Below are 15,483 nucleotides of genomic sequence, written 5' to 3' on the forward strand. Positions count from 1 at the left end.
GCTGCTCCATGCAGACTGGAAGCTCCATGCAGACTGGCAGCTCCTTGCAGACTGGCAGCTCCTTGCAGACTGACAGCTCCATGCAGACTGGCAGCTCCATGCAGACTGACAGCTCCTTGCAGACTGACAGCTCCTTGCAGACTGACAGCTCCATGCAGACTGACAGCTCCATGCAGACTGGCATCTCCGGCTGCTCCATGCAGACTGACAGCTCTGGCTGCTCAATGCTGACTGGCGGCTCTGGCTGCTACATGTAGACTGACAGCTCTGGCGGCTTCTTGCAGACAGACAGCTCTGGCTGGTCCATGCAGACTGGCAGCTCCATGCAGACTGACAGCTCCTTGCAGACTGACAGCTCCTTGCAGACTGACAGCTCCTTGCAGACTGACAGCTCCTTGTAGACTGGCAGCTCCTTGCAGACTGACAGCTCCATGCAGACTGGATCTCCGGCTGCTCCATGCAGACTGACAGCTCTGGCTGTTCCATGAAGACTGACATCCCTGGCTGCTCCATGTAGACTGACAGCTCTGGCTGCTCCATGTAGACTGACAGCTCTGGCTGCTCCATGTAGACTGACAGCTCTGGCTGCTCCATGCAGACTGACAGCTCTGGCTGCTACATGCAGACTGACATATCTGGCTGCTACATGCAGACTGACAGCTCGGGCTGCGCTAAACAGGCAGGAGACTCCAGCAGCGCTGTAGAGGAGGAAGGCTCTGGCTGCGCTAAACAGGTGGGAGACTCCAGCAGCGCTGTAGAGGAGGAAAGCTCTGGCTGCGCTAAACAGGCGGGAGACTCCAGCAGCGCAGGAGAGGTGAAAGGCTCCGACAGCGCTGAACAGGCGGGAGGCTCCGGCAGCGCAGGAGAGGAGAAAGGCTCCGACAGCGCTGAACAGGCGGGAGGCTCCGGCAGCGCAGGAGAGGAGAAAGGCTCCGACAGCGCTGAACAGGCGGGAGGCTCCGGCAGCGCAGGAGAGGAGGAAGGCTCTGGTAGCGCTGGAGAGGCGAGGTGCACTGTAGGCCTGATGCGTGGTGCTGGCACTGGTGGTACTGGGCCGAGGACACGCATAGGAAGCCTGGTGCAGGGAGCTGCCACCGGAGGCCTGGTGTGTGGAGGTGGCACAGGATGGGCTAGACTGTGAAGGCGTACTGGAGATCTTGAGAGCAGTGTTGGCACAGGACGTGCAAGGCTAGGGATGTGTACAGGAGGCCTGGTGCGTGAGGCTGGCACCAACTTCACCAGCCGACTAACACGCACCTCAGGACGAGTATGGAGCGCTGACCCAGGTGCCATCAAATCCCTGACACGTTCCGTCGGGCGAATTCCATGCAAAAAGCACCAACACAGCAACTCCCTCATTTCTCTCTCCTCCAATTTCCCCATTAACTCCTTCACAGTCTCTGCTTCGCTCACCTCCAACACCGGCTCTGGTTCTGGTCTCCTCATTGGCTCCTCGCGATAAACAGGGAGAGTGGGCTCATGTCTGACTCCTGACTCTGCCAGACTCTCCCTGAGCCCCCCCCCAATAATTTTTTGGGGCTGACTCTTGGGCTTCCATCCGTGTCGCCGCGCTGCCTCCTCATACCAGCGCCTCTCAGCTCTCACCGCCTCCAGTTCTTCTTTGGGGCGGCGATATTCTCCAGGCTGATCCCAGGGTCCTTCTCCGAACAATTCGTCCTCCCATGTCCATTCCTCTCTTTGCTGCACCTGCCTGTTACCACGCCGCTTGGTCCTGTTGTGGTGGGTGATTCTGTAACGGCTTTCTTCTGTTGAAGGAGGAGCGGACCAAAATGCAGCATGGTACTTGAGACATATTTATTGAAGAACGAAAAAACACGAACAATACAAAAACAACAAACAGAACGTGAAAACCTAAACAGTCCTATCTGGTGAAGACACAGAGACAGGAACAAACACCCACCAAAACACTTAAAGAATATGGCTGCCTAAATATGGTTCCCAATCAGAGACAACGATAATCACCTGACTCTGATTGAGAACCGCCTCAGGCAGCCATAGACTATACTATACGCCCCACAAAAACCCCAAGACAAAAACACACCACAATAACCCATGTCACACCCTGGCCTGACCAAATAAATGAAGATAAATATAATATATTTCGACCAGGGCGTGACAATTGTAATTTACTTTGCCATCATGGCCTTTTTTGCCTTTACCTCCCTTATCTCACCTCATTTGCTCACATCGTATATAGACTTGTTTATACTGTATTATTGACTGTATGTTTGTTTTACTCCATGTGTAACTCTGTGTCGTTGTATGCGTCGAACTGCTTTGCTTTATCCTGGCCAGGTCGCAATTGTAAATGGGAACTTGTTCTCAACTTGCCTACCTGGTTAAATAAAGGTGAAATAAAAATAAAAAATGGAGAAAGAGTGAGGGGAAAAATGTTGAAAGAGACGAATAAAGGAAGAGGTAAGAGGGCAGATCCAGGAAGGAGGAAGGAAAATCAGACGAGTTGATCAATTCATTCAGTCAATTGATCTGACAATCAACTGATCTGTTTTTAAATGTAAATATCTATTTTCTGTCAGGGTTGCCTTACGTCAAATCCTTGGAGCCGCCCCACGTTCATCATATCGTTGCATCTCTTTGGTACGATGCACATGATCTCCACTCCTTTCTGAAGGGAACACACACATTGAATGGGTCAAAACAAACACAGTTAAGGAAATACAATATAGTCTAATATAGATATAGATATAATATAGATATCTAATCTAATATAGATATCTATATAGATTTTTTAAATGAAAACATTAGAGAAAAGTCCGTTCCTCTCTTCCTCACCTCCAACTCAACTGAATCCAACCCTGCCTTTTTAGAGAATTTGAGGAAGTCCTACAAACAAAACGAGACAAAGTTAATTGGATATTACAAAACTGTGACTTGTGCGAAACATAATGATTACCCAATGATAAGACAACATGTTAGAGTAAGGTAGCAAACTGATTTGATATTGGCCCCCTGGTACAGCTAAGAAAATGAATGTTTTGCACCCCCTGCTGGACAATTTAGAACATGATTTGTACAGTGATTATTTCTGTCCTACACAGGATCACAAGACAATGATGAGAACACACAGAGACTCACCCCAACCCACACCCCCACCCACACCCTACCTTGAGCAGTAGTTGGTACTTCATGATTCTCTGGACGGGTTTGATGAGGAGGTCAGTGATCTGGAGACGGTGACCGAGACGTTGTTTCAGGTCTTCGAAGTAGGTGTCGATGTACTCTGATACGATGAGCTCTGACTTAGGCTTGTTCTGACAGTACACTACGTACATGTGGAGCCTCCGCTCCTGGAGACAGAACACATAAGGGTTAGGGTACAGTAGATATACTCGATTCAGACCCCTTGACTTTTTCCACATTGCTACATTAAAGCCTTGTTCTAAAATGGATTACAAGTTTCCCTCATCAATCTACACACAATACCCCATAATGACAAAGAAAAAACAGGTTTTTAGATTTTTTTACACCCCCCCCCCCCCCGCCCAGATATATGACATAAGTATTCAGACCCTTTCCTCAGTACTTTGTTGAAGCACCTTTGAGATTTGCGATTACAGTCTTCTTGGGTTTGACACTACAAGCTTGGCACACCTGTATTTAGGGAGTTTCTCCCATTCTTCTCTGCAGATCCTCTCAAGCTTTGTTAGGTTGGATGGGGAGCGTCGCTGCACAGCTATTTTCAGGCCTCTAGAGAGATGTTTGATAGTGTTCAAGTCCTGGCTCTGTGCTGCCACCGCCATGCTTCACAGTAAAGATGGTGACAAGTTTCCTCCAGACGTGACTCTTGGCATTCAGCCCAAAGAGTTCCATATTGGTTTCATCAGACCAGAGAGTCTTGTTTCTCATGGTCTGAGAGTCTTTAGGTGCCTTTTGGCAAACTCCAAGCGGGCTGTCATGTGCCTTTACTGAAGAGTGGCTTCCGTCTGGTCACTCTACCATAAAGGCCTGATTGGTAGAGTGCTGCAGAGATGATTGTCCTTCTGGAAGGTTCTCCCATCTCCAAAGAGGAACTCTGGAGCCCTGTCAGAGTGGCCATTGGGTTCTTGGTCACCTACCTGACCAAGGCCCTTCTCCCCGAGATGGTCAGTTTGGCCGGGCGGCCAGCTCTAGGAAGAGTCTTGGTGGTTCCAAAATTCTTCCATTTAAGAATGATGGAAGCCACTATATTCTTGGGGACCTTCAATGCTGCAGACATTTTTTGGTACACTTCCCCAGATCTGTGCCTCAACACAATCCTGTCTCGGAGCTCTACAGACAATTCCTTTGACCTCATTGCTTGGTTTCTGCTCTGACATGCTCTGTTAACTGTGGGATCTTATATAGACAAGTGTGTGTTTTTCCAAATCATGTCCAATCAATTGAATTTACCACAGGTGGACTCCAATCAAGTTGTAGAAACATCTCAAGGATGCTCAATGGAAACAGGATGCACCTGAGCTCAATGTCGAGTCTCATAGCAAAGGGTCTGAATACTTGTGTAAATAATGCATTTTAGTCTATTTTTATTTTTAATACATTTGCAAAAATCTCAAAAAAACATTTCGCTTTGTCATTATGGGGTATTGTGTGTAGATTGATGAGAAAATGTTTTATTTGATGTAACGTAACAATGTGGCAAAAGTCAAGGGGTCTGAATACTTTCCGATTGCACTGTATATACACACTCACACAGCAACAGTCAGTCACTCACATGTTTGACGAACAGCGGCCCAAGTCGGTCAGGGTCTTCCAGACACTTCTCTAACTCTCCCATGAAGAAACTGCAGAGAGAAAGAGAGAGAGGGTTAGCAAGGCGGATCCATATGTTGTGTGTGTGTTTGTATGTGTGATTGCGTGTGTGTGTGCGCGTAATTGTGTGTGTGTGTGTGTGCGTGCATGCATAATTGTGTGTGTGTATGCCCGTGTGTGTCGTACTCTCTGTGCCAGTCATAGATCTGGTGGATGTTTCCAAAGACGATCTTGTCTTTCCCCTTCATATCATCTGGTACCCCTTCCTCCTTCATCCGCGTCATATAGCCCTGAAACACACAGTCAGGGTTGCATAATCAAGCCATCACACACACACTCTAACATCAACTAACACGAGAGGAAGAGGAAGTGAGGTCAGAGGGAGGGAGGAAGTGATGCGTTTTGACTTACCCCCACCACCACGCCCAGGTCTCTGACGTAGTCCCTCTCAGTCTCCACCAGCTCCAACAACACATAACTACAGAGAGACAGAGAAAGAGAGAGAGAGAGACAGCGAGAGAGAGAGAGACAGCGAGAGAGACAGCGAGAGAGAGAGACAGCGAGAGAGAGACAGAGAGAGAGAGAGAGGAAGGCCAATAGCCATCATCACTGTTACATCCTCAGAAAGCATGAGCTCCTGAGTTGGAAAAATCTTGTGCAATACACCGACACGTCTTGTATTCAAGATCCTAAATGGCCTGGCTCCCCCTCCACTGGCTCCCCCTCCAAACATATGGCAGCAGATCCACAAGGTCTGCCATGAGAGGTGACTGTATAGTTCCCTTAAGGAAAAGCATTGTGAGTAAATCTGCTTTCTCTCTGAGAGCTTCCCATGTCTGGAATACACTGCCATCAGACACACATAACTGCACCACATATCACACTTTCACAAAATGTATGAAGACATGGCTAAAGGTCAATCAGATTTGTGAACATGGTCCCTAGCTGTGTGTTGCCGCTTTCCATGTGGTCTGTTGTCTGTAGCTTGTGAGGCGTGGAAACACTTTGTTGCTTTTATGAATTTTGTCTTGCTGCTTTTTGTCCTATGTTGCTCTGTCTGTATGCTACGTCTTGCTTGTCCTATGTTGCTCTGTTTGTATGCTACGTCTTGCTTGTCCTATGTTGCTCTGTCTGTATGCTACGTCTTGCTTGTCCTATGTTGCTCTGTCTGTATGCTACGTCTTGCTTGTCCTATGTTGCTCTGTCTGTATGCTACGTCTTGCTTGTCCTATGTTGCTCTGTCTGTATGCTACGTCTTGCTTGTCCTATGTTGCTCTGTCTGTATGCTACGTCTTGCTTGTCTTATGTTGCTATTGTCTATATTGTAATTGTTTTTAATAACCTGCCCAGGGACTGCGGTTGAAAATTAGCCGGCTGGCTAAAACCGGCACTTTTACTGAAAAGTTGATTAATGTGCACTGTCTCTGTAAAAATAAAATAAACTCAACTCACTCAACAGAGAGAGACAGAGAGAGACAAACACAGAGAGAGAGAGAGAGACACACAGAGAGAGAGAGACAGCGAGAGAGAGAGAGAAAGTAAGAAAACACAGCTGAAACAAGAGTGTTTCAAAGTATAAAAGAGAGTTCCAGTGTATGGTGTCCATAGTAGGACAGCTTCAGTCAAATCCTACTGAGACGGAGTTTGCCCTAATATGGACACTGTAACAGTGAGTGAGAGAGAGTGAGTGACAGAAGGTGAGAAACATTGCCAGTGTGCCACATTGGAAACAATTGGAATCGCTTTAACGTGCTATCCCCTTGGTTGTACTCAAGATAGATTCATTTGGGGAGAAAAGATGCACTATCAATCCAGTACGTACTGCCGTCTCTTGAGGAAGCCAGTCTTGCGCTCCTCCATCTCATCGATGGGAGAGGAGGATGAAAGAAGGGAGTTGTCGGAGGGGTTGAAGGAGGGAGAGCTGCTATCCCTCTGTTCTACTGAGAGAGAGCTGGGCCGGTCCTCTAAAGCCTGGAGAAAGAAGGAGGTCGATTGTAAACCAGATGACACCTCTGCGTGTGTGTGCGTGAGAGGGAGAGTGTCCTCACCATCTTGCTCTTGACCAGTTCCTCGATGGCGCTCACCAGCTCTGCTGCACTGGGTGTCTCAGAACTGGATGGACGGACGGACAGACGAGAGGAGCTCTGGACAGGGATGGGGGATGGGGGGTTAGGAGAGAACAGTGTTAGAACACGCCATTCAGCAGAGTCTTACTACCTGATCTGGCTAAAGGTTTCATTTCCTCCCATTCCTGTCATCTAGAAAACAATCAAGCAATCTTTAAAACAATTAACTGATGAATTAATACATAAATTAACTGATCCTATCATTTACCCAAGAAACCAAATCTGTCCAGAATAACATTATGGGTTCTTCCTAATTTAACCCTCTCTGGTAGAAAGCCCTCTTTTAAGGGAGAACATCAAAACATTTCATGTAGAGACACTCTGCAAACACTGATCCAGGTGACTACTGAAAAAGAGACAATGTTTTTTTCTGAACAGATCCCAAAATATTCCTGAGGCATACATTGAATGGCAGGTCAAATGTTTCCAGCCAGCTATATGTTGGTGACGACTAAGTTGGATTATTGGTTTGTATAAGATGACGTCATCTCGCTTAGTCTACCTTACACAGTGTTACTGTTCCTGTTGTATTTTGATCCTCCTGCTCTTAATGAATGATCCAATGTTGATCAGAACAAGAAATCGGTTCTAATATGAAGTTAAAATGAAGAAATGTAAAGTGAATCTATGATAAAAAAAAAGAAGAAAAATACACTACATGACCAAAAGCATGTGGACACCTGATCATCAAACATCTCATTCCAAAATCATGGGCATTAATATGGAGTTGGTCCTCCCCCCCATTGCTGCTATAACAGGCGGCTCCACTCTTCTGGTAAGGCTTTCCACAAGATGTTGGAACATTGCTGAGGGGACTTGTTTCCATTCAACCACAAGACCATTAGGGAGGTCGGGCACTGATGTTGGGCGATTAGGCCTGGCTCACAGTCGGAGTTCCAATTCATCCCAAAGGTTGAGGTCAGGGCTCTGTGCAGGCCAGTCAAGTTCTTCCACACCGATCTCGACAAACCATTTCTGTATGGACCTCGCTTTGTGCACGGGGGCATTGTCATGCTGAAACAGGAAAGGGCCTTCCCCAAACTGTTGCCACAAAGTTGGAAGCACAGAACCATCTCGAAGGTAATTGTATGATGTAGCGTTAAGATTTCCCTTCACTGGAACTAAGGGGCCTAGCCCGAACTGTGAAAAGCAGCCCAAGACCATTATTCTTCCTCCGCCAAACTTTACAGTTGGCACTATGCATTGGGGCAGGTAGCATTCTCCTGGCATCCACCAAACCCAGATTCTTCCGTCAGACTGCCAGATGATGAAGCGTGATTCATTACTCCAGGGAACGCATTTCCACTGCTCCAGAGTCCAATGGCGGCGAGCTTTACACCACTCCAGCTGACACTTGGCATTGCGCATGGTGATCTTAGGCTTGTGTGTGGCTGCCCGGCCATGGAAACCAATTTCATGAAGCTCCCGATGAACAGTCATCGGGTGCTTCCAGAGGCAGTTTGTAACACGGTAGTGAGTGTTGCAACCGAGGACAGGTGATTTTTACGTGCTTTAGCACTTGGCGGTCCCATTCTGTGAGCTTGTGTGGCCTACCACTTCGTGGCTGAGCCGTTGTTGCTCCTAGACGTTTGCACTACATAATAACAGCACTTACAGTTGACTGGGGCAGCTCTAGCAGGGTAGAAATTTGACGAACTGACTTGTTGGAAAGGTGGCATCCTATGACGATGCCACGTTGAAAGTCACTTAGCTTTTCATTAAGGCCATTCTACAGCCAATGTTTGTCTATGGAGATTGCATGGCTGTATGCTCGATTTTATATACCTGCCAGCAACGGGAATGGCTGAAATAGCCGAATCCACTAATTTGAAGGGGTGTCCACATGCTTTTGTATATAGTATAGTCTCCAATGAGTTTCCTAAGAGGTAAATCCATGTTATTGAAAAATAAGAGAAGATAAGAGGTTACAGGTGTGAAAGTGAAAAGGGAGTCAGAAAAAAGAAAAAACAAGAGGAAATAATAAATTAGGAGAATGGGATAGTTACATTTTCTGATGAATGTTCTGACGTGTAAAAAAATATATATAGAGAGTGTATGAGATATCTATATAATATAGACATTTTTAAAAGTGGATGATGAAATATGAACGGTTTAATAAAGGACTGCATTTAGAAAAGAGAAGGTGTATAATGACTGTATGAGACATTGAAGCAGTAAGGCGGTACAGTAGTGTATGAGAGTCTCTCACCCTTGCTGTGCTGTCTCCAGACTGTGCTGTGCCCCACTAAGGGTCTGTGTGTGGTGGGGTGTTGGGCTGTACCCTCTGGGCGCGCCAGGGCTTACAGTAGGTGCCAATTAATAACATGGTGCAATGAGGTTAACGCACACAGGGGAGGGGTGAGGACAGGTGAGGGGGGTGAGGGAGGAGGAGGGAGTTCTGAATCATCCTCATTTTAGCACGACTTGTGTTACGAACGCAAGATGTTGCTCTTAGGCACAGATCTAGGATCAGCTTTCCCCAAATTCGATCCTGAAGCGAATAGTGTGAGAGAACGCAAAGTTGACCTTAGATCAGCATCTAGAGATTTCTACCTGTTCTTGTTCTGCATGTGTCTCCAAGTTATTCTGAGGGTGCTATCACACAGCAAACGGAGTAACCAGGCAACGAGGCAAAAAATACTTAAAATGCATAATCAAAACTTAGACTTGTTTGGTGAAAGCCGTATATTGAAGGAACCGGGCAGGTGATGAAAAATGTAAAATAATCCAAACTAAAAAGAAAGATGAAGAGGGGGAGTAATTCTATAGTTGGATAAAGCACTGCAGAAACTAAGAGAGAGAGAGCAAGTTTAGGTGTAGAAGAGAGCCAGAGGTAAGGTAGGCAGACTACAAGAGCTCTGGAGAGAGACGTTTGGAAGCGTCCTTTGCCTCAGAGAGAAAAATAATAGAAGAGAGGAACAGACAACATTCTACATCCGTTGTCATTCAACTGACTTTCATAAGAAGAACGGAAGAAAAACTAAGTCTACAGTACAGTTACTGAGAGGGGAAAAGAGCAACTAAGTCTACAGTACAGTTACTGAGAGGGGAAAAGAGCAACTAAGTCTACAGTACAGTTACTGAGAGGGGAAAAGAGCAACTAAGTCTACAGTACAGTTACTGAGAGGGGAAAAGAGCAACTAAGTCTACAGTACAGTTACTGAGAGGGGAAAAGAGCAACTAAGTCTACAGTACAGTTACTGAGAGGGGAAAAGAGCAACTAAGTCTACAGTACAGTTACTGAGAGGGGAAAAGAGCAACTAAGTCTACAGTACAGTTACTGAGAGGGGAAAAGAGCAACTAAGTCTACAGTACAGTTACTGAGAGGGGAAAAGAGCAACTAAGTCTACAGTACAGTTACTGAGAGGGGAAAAGAGCAACTAAGTCTACAGTACAGTTACTGAGAGGGGAAAAGAGCAACTAAGTCTACAGTACAGTTACTGAGAGGGGAAAAGAGCAACTAAGTCTACAGTACAGTTACTGAGAGGGGAAAAGAGCAACTAAGTCTACAGTACAGTTACTGAGAGGGGAAAAGAGCAACTAAGTCTACAGTACAGTTACTGAGAGGGGAAAAGAGCAACTAAGTCTACAGTACAGTTACTGAGAGGGGAAAAGAGCAACTAAGTCTACAGTACAGTTACTGAGAGGGGAAAAGAGCAACTAAGTCTACAGTACAGTTACTGAGAGGGGAAAGAGAGAGAGAACTCAAGTATTGAGGGAAGAGAAGAGGAGGGAGAGAGATGGAAGGATTGATTCAGGAGATGGAGAGGTATGGAAACTGAGACAAAGCAAAGACAGGACATAAATCAAGGTAATGCTACAGCATGGTAAACAGTAAACAGACAGCAAACCAACGATACAGTCGGAAACAAAACAAACAAAAAGAGAAACAAATTAGTGTCAGAGAAAAACTCTGCTGCGCCAAGGAAAGATGACCCCAGGACGGGAACAGTAACTGATGCATTTCATTGGATTTCTATTTGAATAGGAGCTTCAATGTTTCATAATGAATTGAAATCTAGGCCTGCATTCCCAAAGCGTCTCAGAGTACGAGTGCTGATCTAGGATCAGATTTGCCTTTCATCATATTGAATGATCCTAAATTAGCACTCGTACTACTCTAAGATGCTTTGTGAATACAGGCCCTGCTCAGCAGGAAGTGAATACAGGCCCTGTTCAGCAGGAAGTGAATACAGGCCCTGCTCAGCAGGAAGTGAATACAGGCCCTGCTCAGCAGGAAGTGAATACAGGCCCTGCTCAGCAGGAAGTGAATACAGGCCCTGCTCAGCAGGAAGTGAATACAGGCCCTGCTCAGCAGGAAGTGAATACAGGCCCTGCTCAGCAGGAAGTGAATACAGGCCCTGCTCAGCAGGAAGTGAATACAGGCCCTGCTCAGCAGGAAGTGAATACAGGCCCTGTTCAGCAGGAAGTGAATACAGGCCCTGCTCAGCAGGAAGTGAATACAGGCCCTGCTCAGCAGGAAGTGAATACAGGCCCTGTTCAGCAGGAAGTGAATACAGGCCCTGTTCAGCAGGAAGTGAATACAGGCCCTGTTCAGCAGGAAGTGAATACAGGCCCTGTTCAGCAGGAAGTGAATACAGGCCCTGTTCAGCAGGAAGTGAATACAGGCCCTGCTCAGCAGGAAGTGAGAAGAAAACTGACTAAAATGGATGTAATGTTTGTCTGTAGAATATAATCACAAAATAATTAAACTCATGGCTAAATCATAAGAGAGAGAAACTGTAACAGAAAGGATGAGTTCTCTGTGTGGGGGGGGGGTTCTTAGATTTACATGGGGTAGTTTAGGTTTGTTTGTTTAGTGTTACACTTCCTGGTTACAGGCATATCTGTTATTTTATATGTGTGTACCAGTTAGCCTAGACTTTCTATCCTTTAGACCCCACCCCAATCTATCCTCTCCCGTACCGTCTCCCCACCCGTACACCCCTTCACCTTATCCTTAGCCTGGCTGTACCCCTATTCTCTACCCCCCCCCCCTTACCCTTACCTTGTTGTCGTCCTGTGTGTCAGGCTGCAGTAGGCTGTGCTGCTGGATGGCCATGGGGGGCGGTAGGGGTACAGAGTCAGGACCCTCCTCGCCTTCCTCCTCTCCACAGCTCTGCATCCCAGAGGACGAGGACTTGGACAGGGTCCCACTGGAGAGCCCCTCGTTACGCACCCTCTGTAGAGGAGAGAAAGAGAGCAGAGGTTAGAGAGACGGTGGGAGAGAAAGGTAGAGAGAGACAAAGAGAGAGAGAGACTCAGCTGGTGAATAGGCGTGTGTGTGTCCATGTCTGTCTGTCGCCACCATCCCCTCACCTCCTCCACAGTCTCATCCTGGGGTGTAGCGGCGCTGTCATCAGAGTCTTTCTGGGTGCTGCCCGTCATCTCACCACTCTTCCTCACCTCGCGGTTCTTCTTCTGTTTGTGCGCCAGCTTTTTGACGTGCCCGTCTGCCTTGCCACTGCTCAGGCGACGCACTGGGCTGGTCAGCCACTTACGCAGGGTGTTACCTGGGACAGGGGGAGGAGACTGTTAACACGTACATGTAGGCACACACAACACACCTCCTTTTCAACCACTTTAAATGTAGAGCTGTTCACTCAAACCCTTTGCAAAAAGGTAGTGGCTCTGTGGCCGGATCTTCTATTCCTGAAGCTCTATATCGGTGAGCGTGCAAATTCTCGCAGTAAATCGCAGGAATTTAGGACTTCACAAATGTTTTAATGCCGACACCCGATTAGATACATATCTGTAGTTAAATCGGAGTTTAATGCCAAAAATATTATATTTGCAATGTCGCTAAGCAACCAAACAACAACCAAAACATCAATAGCCACTACAATGTCAAAACATGATTTTGTCATGAGTTCAGTAACATTAGCATGCTAGCGATGCTAGTCAGCGTAGGCTGCCTCCAAGCTAGCCAGCCTAGCAAACTCTAGTCCAATTGAAACCGATGCAACCCTGCTGGCTAACAGCTAGCTACATGACCAGTGTTGAAAGAGGTCCCTCATGAGATTCAAGGCTTTAAAAGAGGATGTGCCCTTATGGAAGCTCATTCCCGCCACAGTTATTTTTAATGTTAATACGGACACAAAAGCACTGAAAAGAGGGACAAAGAATGGTTATTTAGACTGATTTGCATCATGTTAACTTGTGCACAACCACAGCTTCATGTAGCCTAGAGAAGCCTGTGTGTGCTGATCCCCTCTGACCAGGGGAAAAGAAACGGTATAGTCATGTATTTATAGCCGAAACGATGTATTTATAACCTCAAATAGGCATATTTATTTGCGTTTCCATTTCCCCTGGATTACAATTTCTCATTTACACTGAACAAAAATATAAACGCAACATGTAAAGTGCTGGTCCCATGTTTCATCAGCTGAAATAAAAGATCCCAGAAATGTTCCATACACACAAAAAGCTTATTTATCAAAAATGTTGTGCACAAATTTGTTTACATCCCTATTAGTGACCATTTCTCATTTGCCAAGAGAATCCATCCACCTTACGGGTGTGGCATATCAAGAAGGTGATTTAAACAGCTGGGGACAATAAAAGGCCACTCTAAAATGTGCAGTTTTGTTCCACAACACATTGCCACAAATGTCTCAAGTTTTGAGGGAGAGTGCAATTGGCATGCTGACTGCAGGTATGTCCACCAGAGCTGTTGCCAGAGAATTGAATACTAATTTCTCTACCATAAGCCTCCTCCAATGTTGTTTTAGAGAATTTGGCAGTACGTCCAACTGGCCTCACAACCACAGACCACGTGTTACCATGCCAGCCAAGGACCTCCACGTCCGGCTTCTTCATCTGCGGGATCGTCTGAGACCAGCCACCCGGACAGCTGACGAAAGCTGACCTGCATGCTCGTCGTCCTCACCAAGGTCTTTGATCTGACTGCAGTTTGGCGTCGTAATCAACTTCAATTGGAAAATGCTCACCTTCGATGGCCACTGGCATGCTGGAGAAGTGTGCTTTTCACGGATGAATCCCGGTTTCAACTGTACTGGACAGCTGGCGTCGTGTGGGCGAGCAGTTGGCTGATGTCAATGTTGTGAACAGAGTGCCCCATGGTGGCAGTGGGGTTATGGTATGGGCAGGCATAAGCTATGGACAACGAACACAATTGCATTTTATCTATGGCAATTTTAATGCACAGACACCGTGATGAGATCATGAGGTCCATTGCCGTGCCATTCATCTGCCGCCATGACCTCATGTTTCAGCATGATAATGCATGGCCCCATGTCGCAAGAATCTGAACACAATTCCTGGAAGCTGAAAATGTCCCAGTTCTTCCATGACCTGCATAGTCTCCAGACATGTTACCCATTGAGCATGTTTGGGATGCACTGGATCGACGTGTACGACAGCGTGTTCCAGGTCCCGCCAATATCCAGAAACTTTGCACAGTCACTGAAGATTACACAGGCCACAAAAAACAGCCTGATCAACTCTATGTGAAGGAGATGTGTCGGGCTGCATGAGGCAAATGGTGGTCACACCAGATACTGACTGGTTTTCTGATCCACGCCCCTATTTTTTTTAAAAAGGTATCTGTGACCAACAGATGAATATCTGTATTCCCAGTCATGTGAAATCCATAGATTAGGGCTTAATTTAGGGCCTAATCTTGAAATTGCTGCATGTTGCATTTGTCTCTCCCTGACTGGAGAATGATGGCGCCGACAGAGATGGTCGCCTCGCTTCACGTTCTTAGGAAACTATGGAGTATTTTGTTTTTTAATGTATTATTTCTTACATTGTTACCCCAGGAAATTCTTATTACATACAGCTGGGAAGAACTATTGGATATAAGAGCAATGTCAATTTCCCAACATTACGACCAGGAATGCGACTTTCCCGATGCGGATCCTCTGTTTGGATCACCACTCAGGACAATGGATCGGATCCAAAACAACAACGGCGCCGCAGAAGGGGTAGACGGAGCGGTCTTCTGGTCAGGCTCCGTAGACCTGCACATCGTGCACCGTTCCCGAGTATACTACTCGCCAATGTCCAGTCTTTTGACAACAAGGTAGACGAAATTCGAGCAAGTGTTGCCTTCCAGAGAGACATCAGAGATTGTAACGTTCTTTGTTTCACGTAAACATGGCTCACTCTGGATACGTTATCAGAGTCGGTACAGCCACCTGGTTTCTTCACACATCACGCCGACAGAAACAAACATCTCCCTGGTAAGAAGAAGGGAGTATGCCTTATGATTAAGTCCTTTTGTTCACCTGACCTAGAATTCCTTACAATCAAATGCCGACCACATTATCTTCACTGCAGCCAACATGAGTAAAACAGTTAAACGTGTTAACCCTCGCAGGGCTGCAGGACGCATCCCCAGCCGCGTCCTCAGAGCATGTGCAGAGCAGCTGGCTGGTGTGTTTACGGACATATTCAATCAATCAACCCTGAACAGGCAGTTAACCCACTGTTCCTAGGCCATCATTGAAAATAAGAATTTGTTCTTAACTGACTTGCCTAGTAAAATAAAGGTAAAGAAAAAGAAAAAAAATCCCTATCCCAGTCTGCTGTCCCCACATGCTTCAAGAGGGCCACCATT

At 46.5% G+C, this 15,483-nt stretch overlaps 1 protein-coding gene across 1 annotated transcript in view; it reads right to left on the reverse strand.

Moving 5' to 3' along the window:
• Positions 1-15,483, reverse strand: part of LOC135549744 (triple functional domain protein-like) — a 162,906-nt gene that overhangs the window by 15,936 nt on the left and 131,487 nt on the right. The window contains exons 39-48 of the mRNA XM_064980005.1: positions 12,216-12,409; positions 11,905-12,078; positions 6,819-6,914; positions 6,593-6,741; positions 5,182-5,248; positions 4,957-5,060; positions 4,733-4,802; positions 3,147-3,329; positions 2,815-2,865; positions 2,570-2,647 (exon numbers count right to left, since the gene is read on the reverse strand). Coding sequence (XP_064836077.1) covers positions 2,570-2,647; positions 2,815-2,865; positions 3,147-3,329; positions 4,733-4,802; positions 4,957-5,060; positions 5,182-5,248; positions 6,593-6,741; positions 6,819-6,914; positions 11,905-12,078; positions 12,216-12,409 — 1,166 coding nt within the window. The remainder of the gene's footprint in view (positions 1-2,569; positions 2,648-2,814; positions 2,866-3,146; positions 3,330-4,732; positions 4,803-4,956; positions 5,061-5,181; positions 5,249-6,592; positions 6,742-6,818; positions 6,915-11,904; positions 12,079-12,215; positions 12,410-15,483) is intronic.

The sequence above is a fragment of the Oncorhynchus masou genome, chromosome 12, assembly GCF_036934945.1.
Source record: "Oncorhynchus masou masou isolate Uvic2021 chromosome 12, UVic_Omas_1.1, whole genome shotgun sequence".
In the NCBI taxonomy this organism is placed as follows: domain Eukaryota; kingdom Metazoa; phylum Chordata; class Actinopteri; order Salmoniformes; family Salmonidae; genus Oncorhynchus; species Oncorhynchus masou.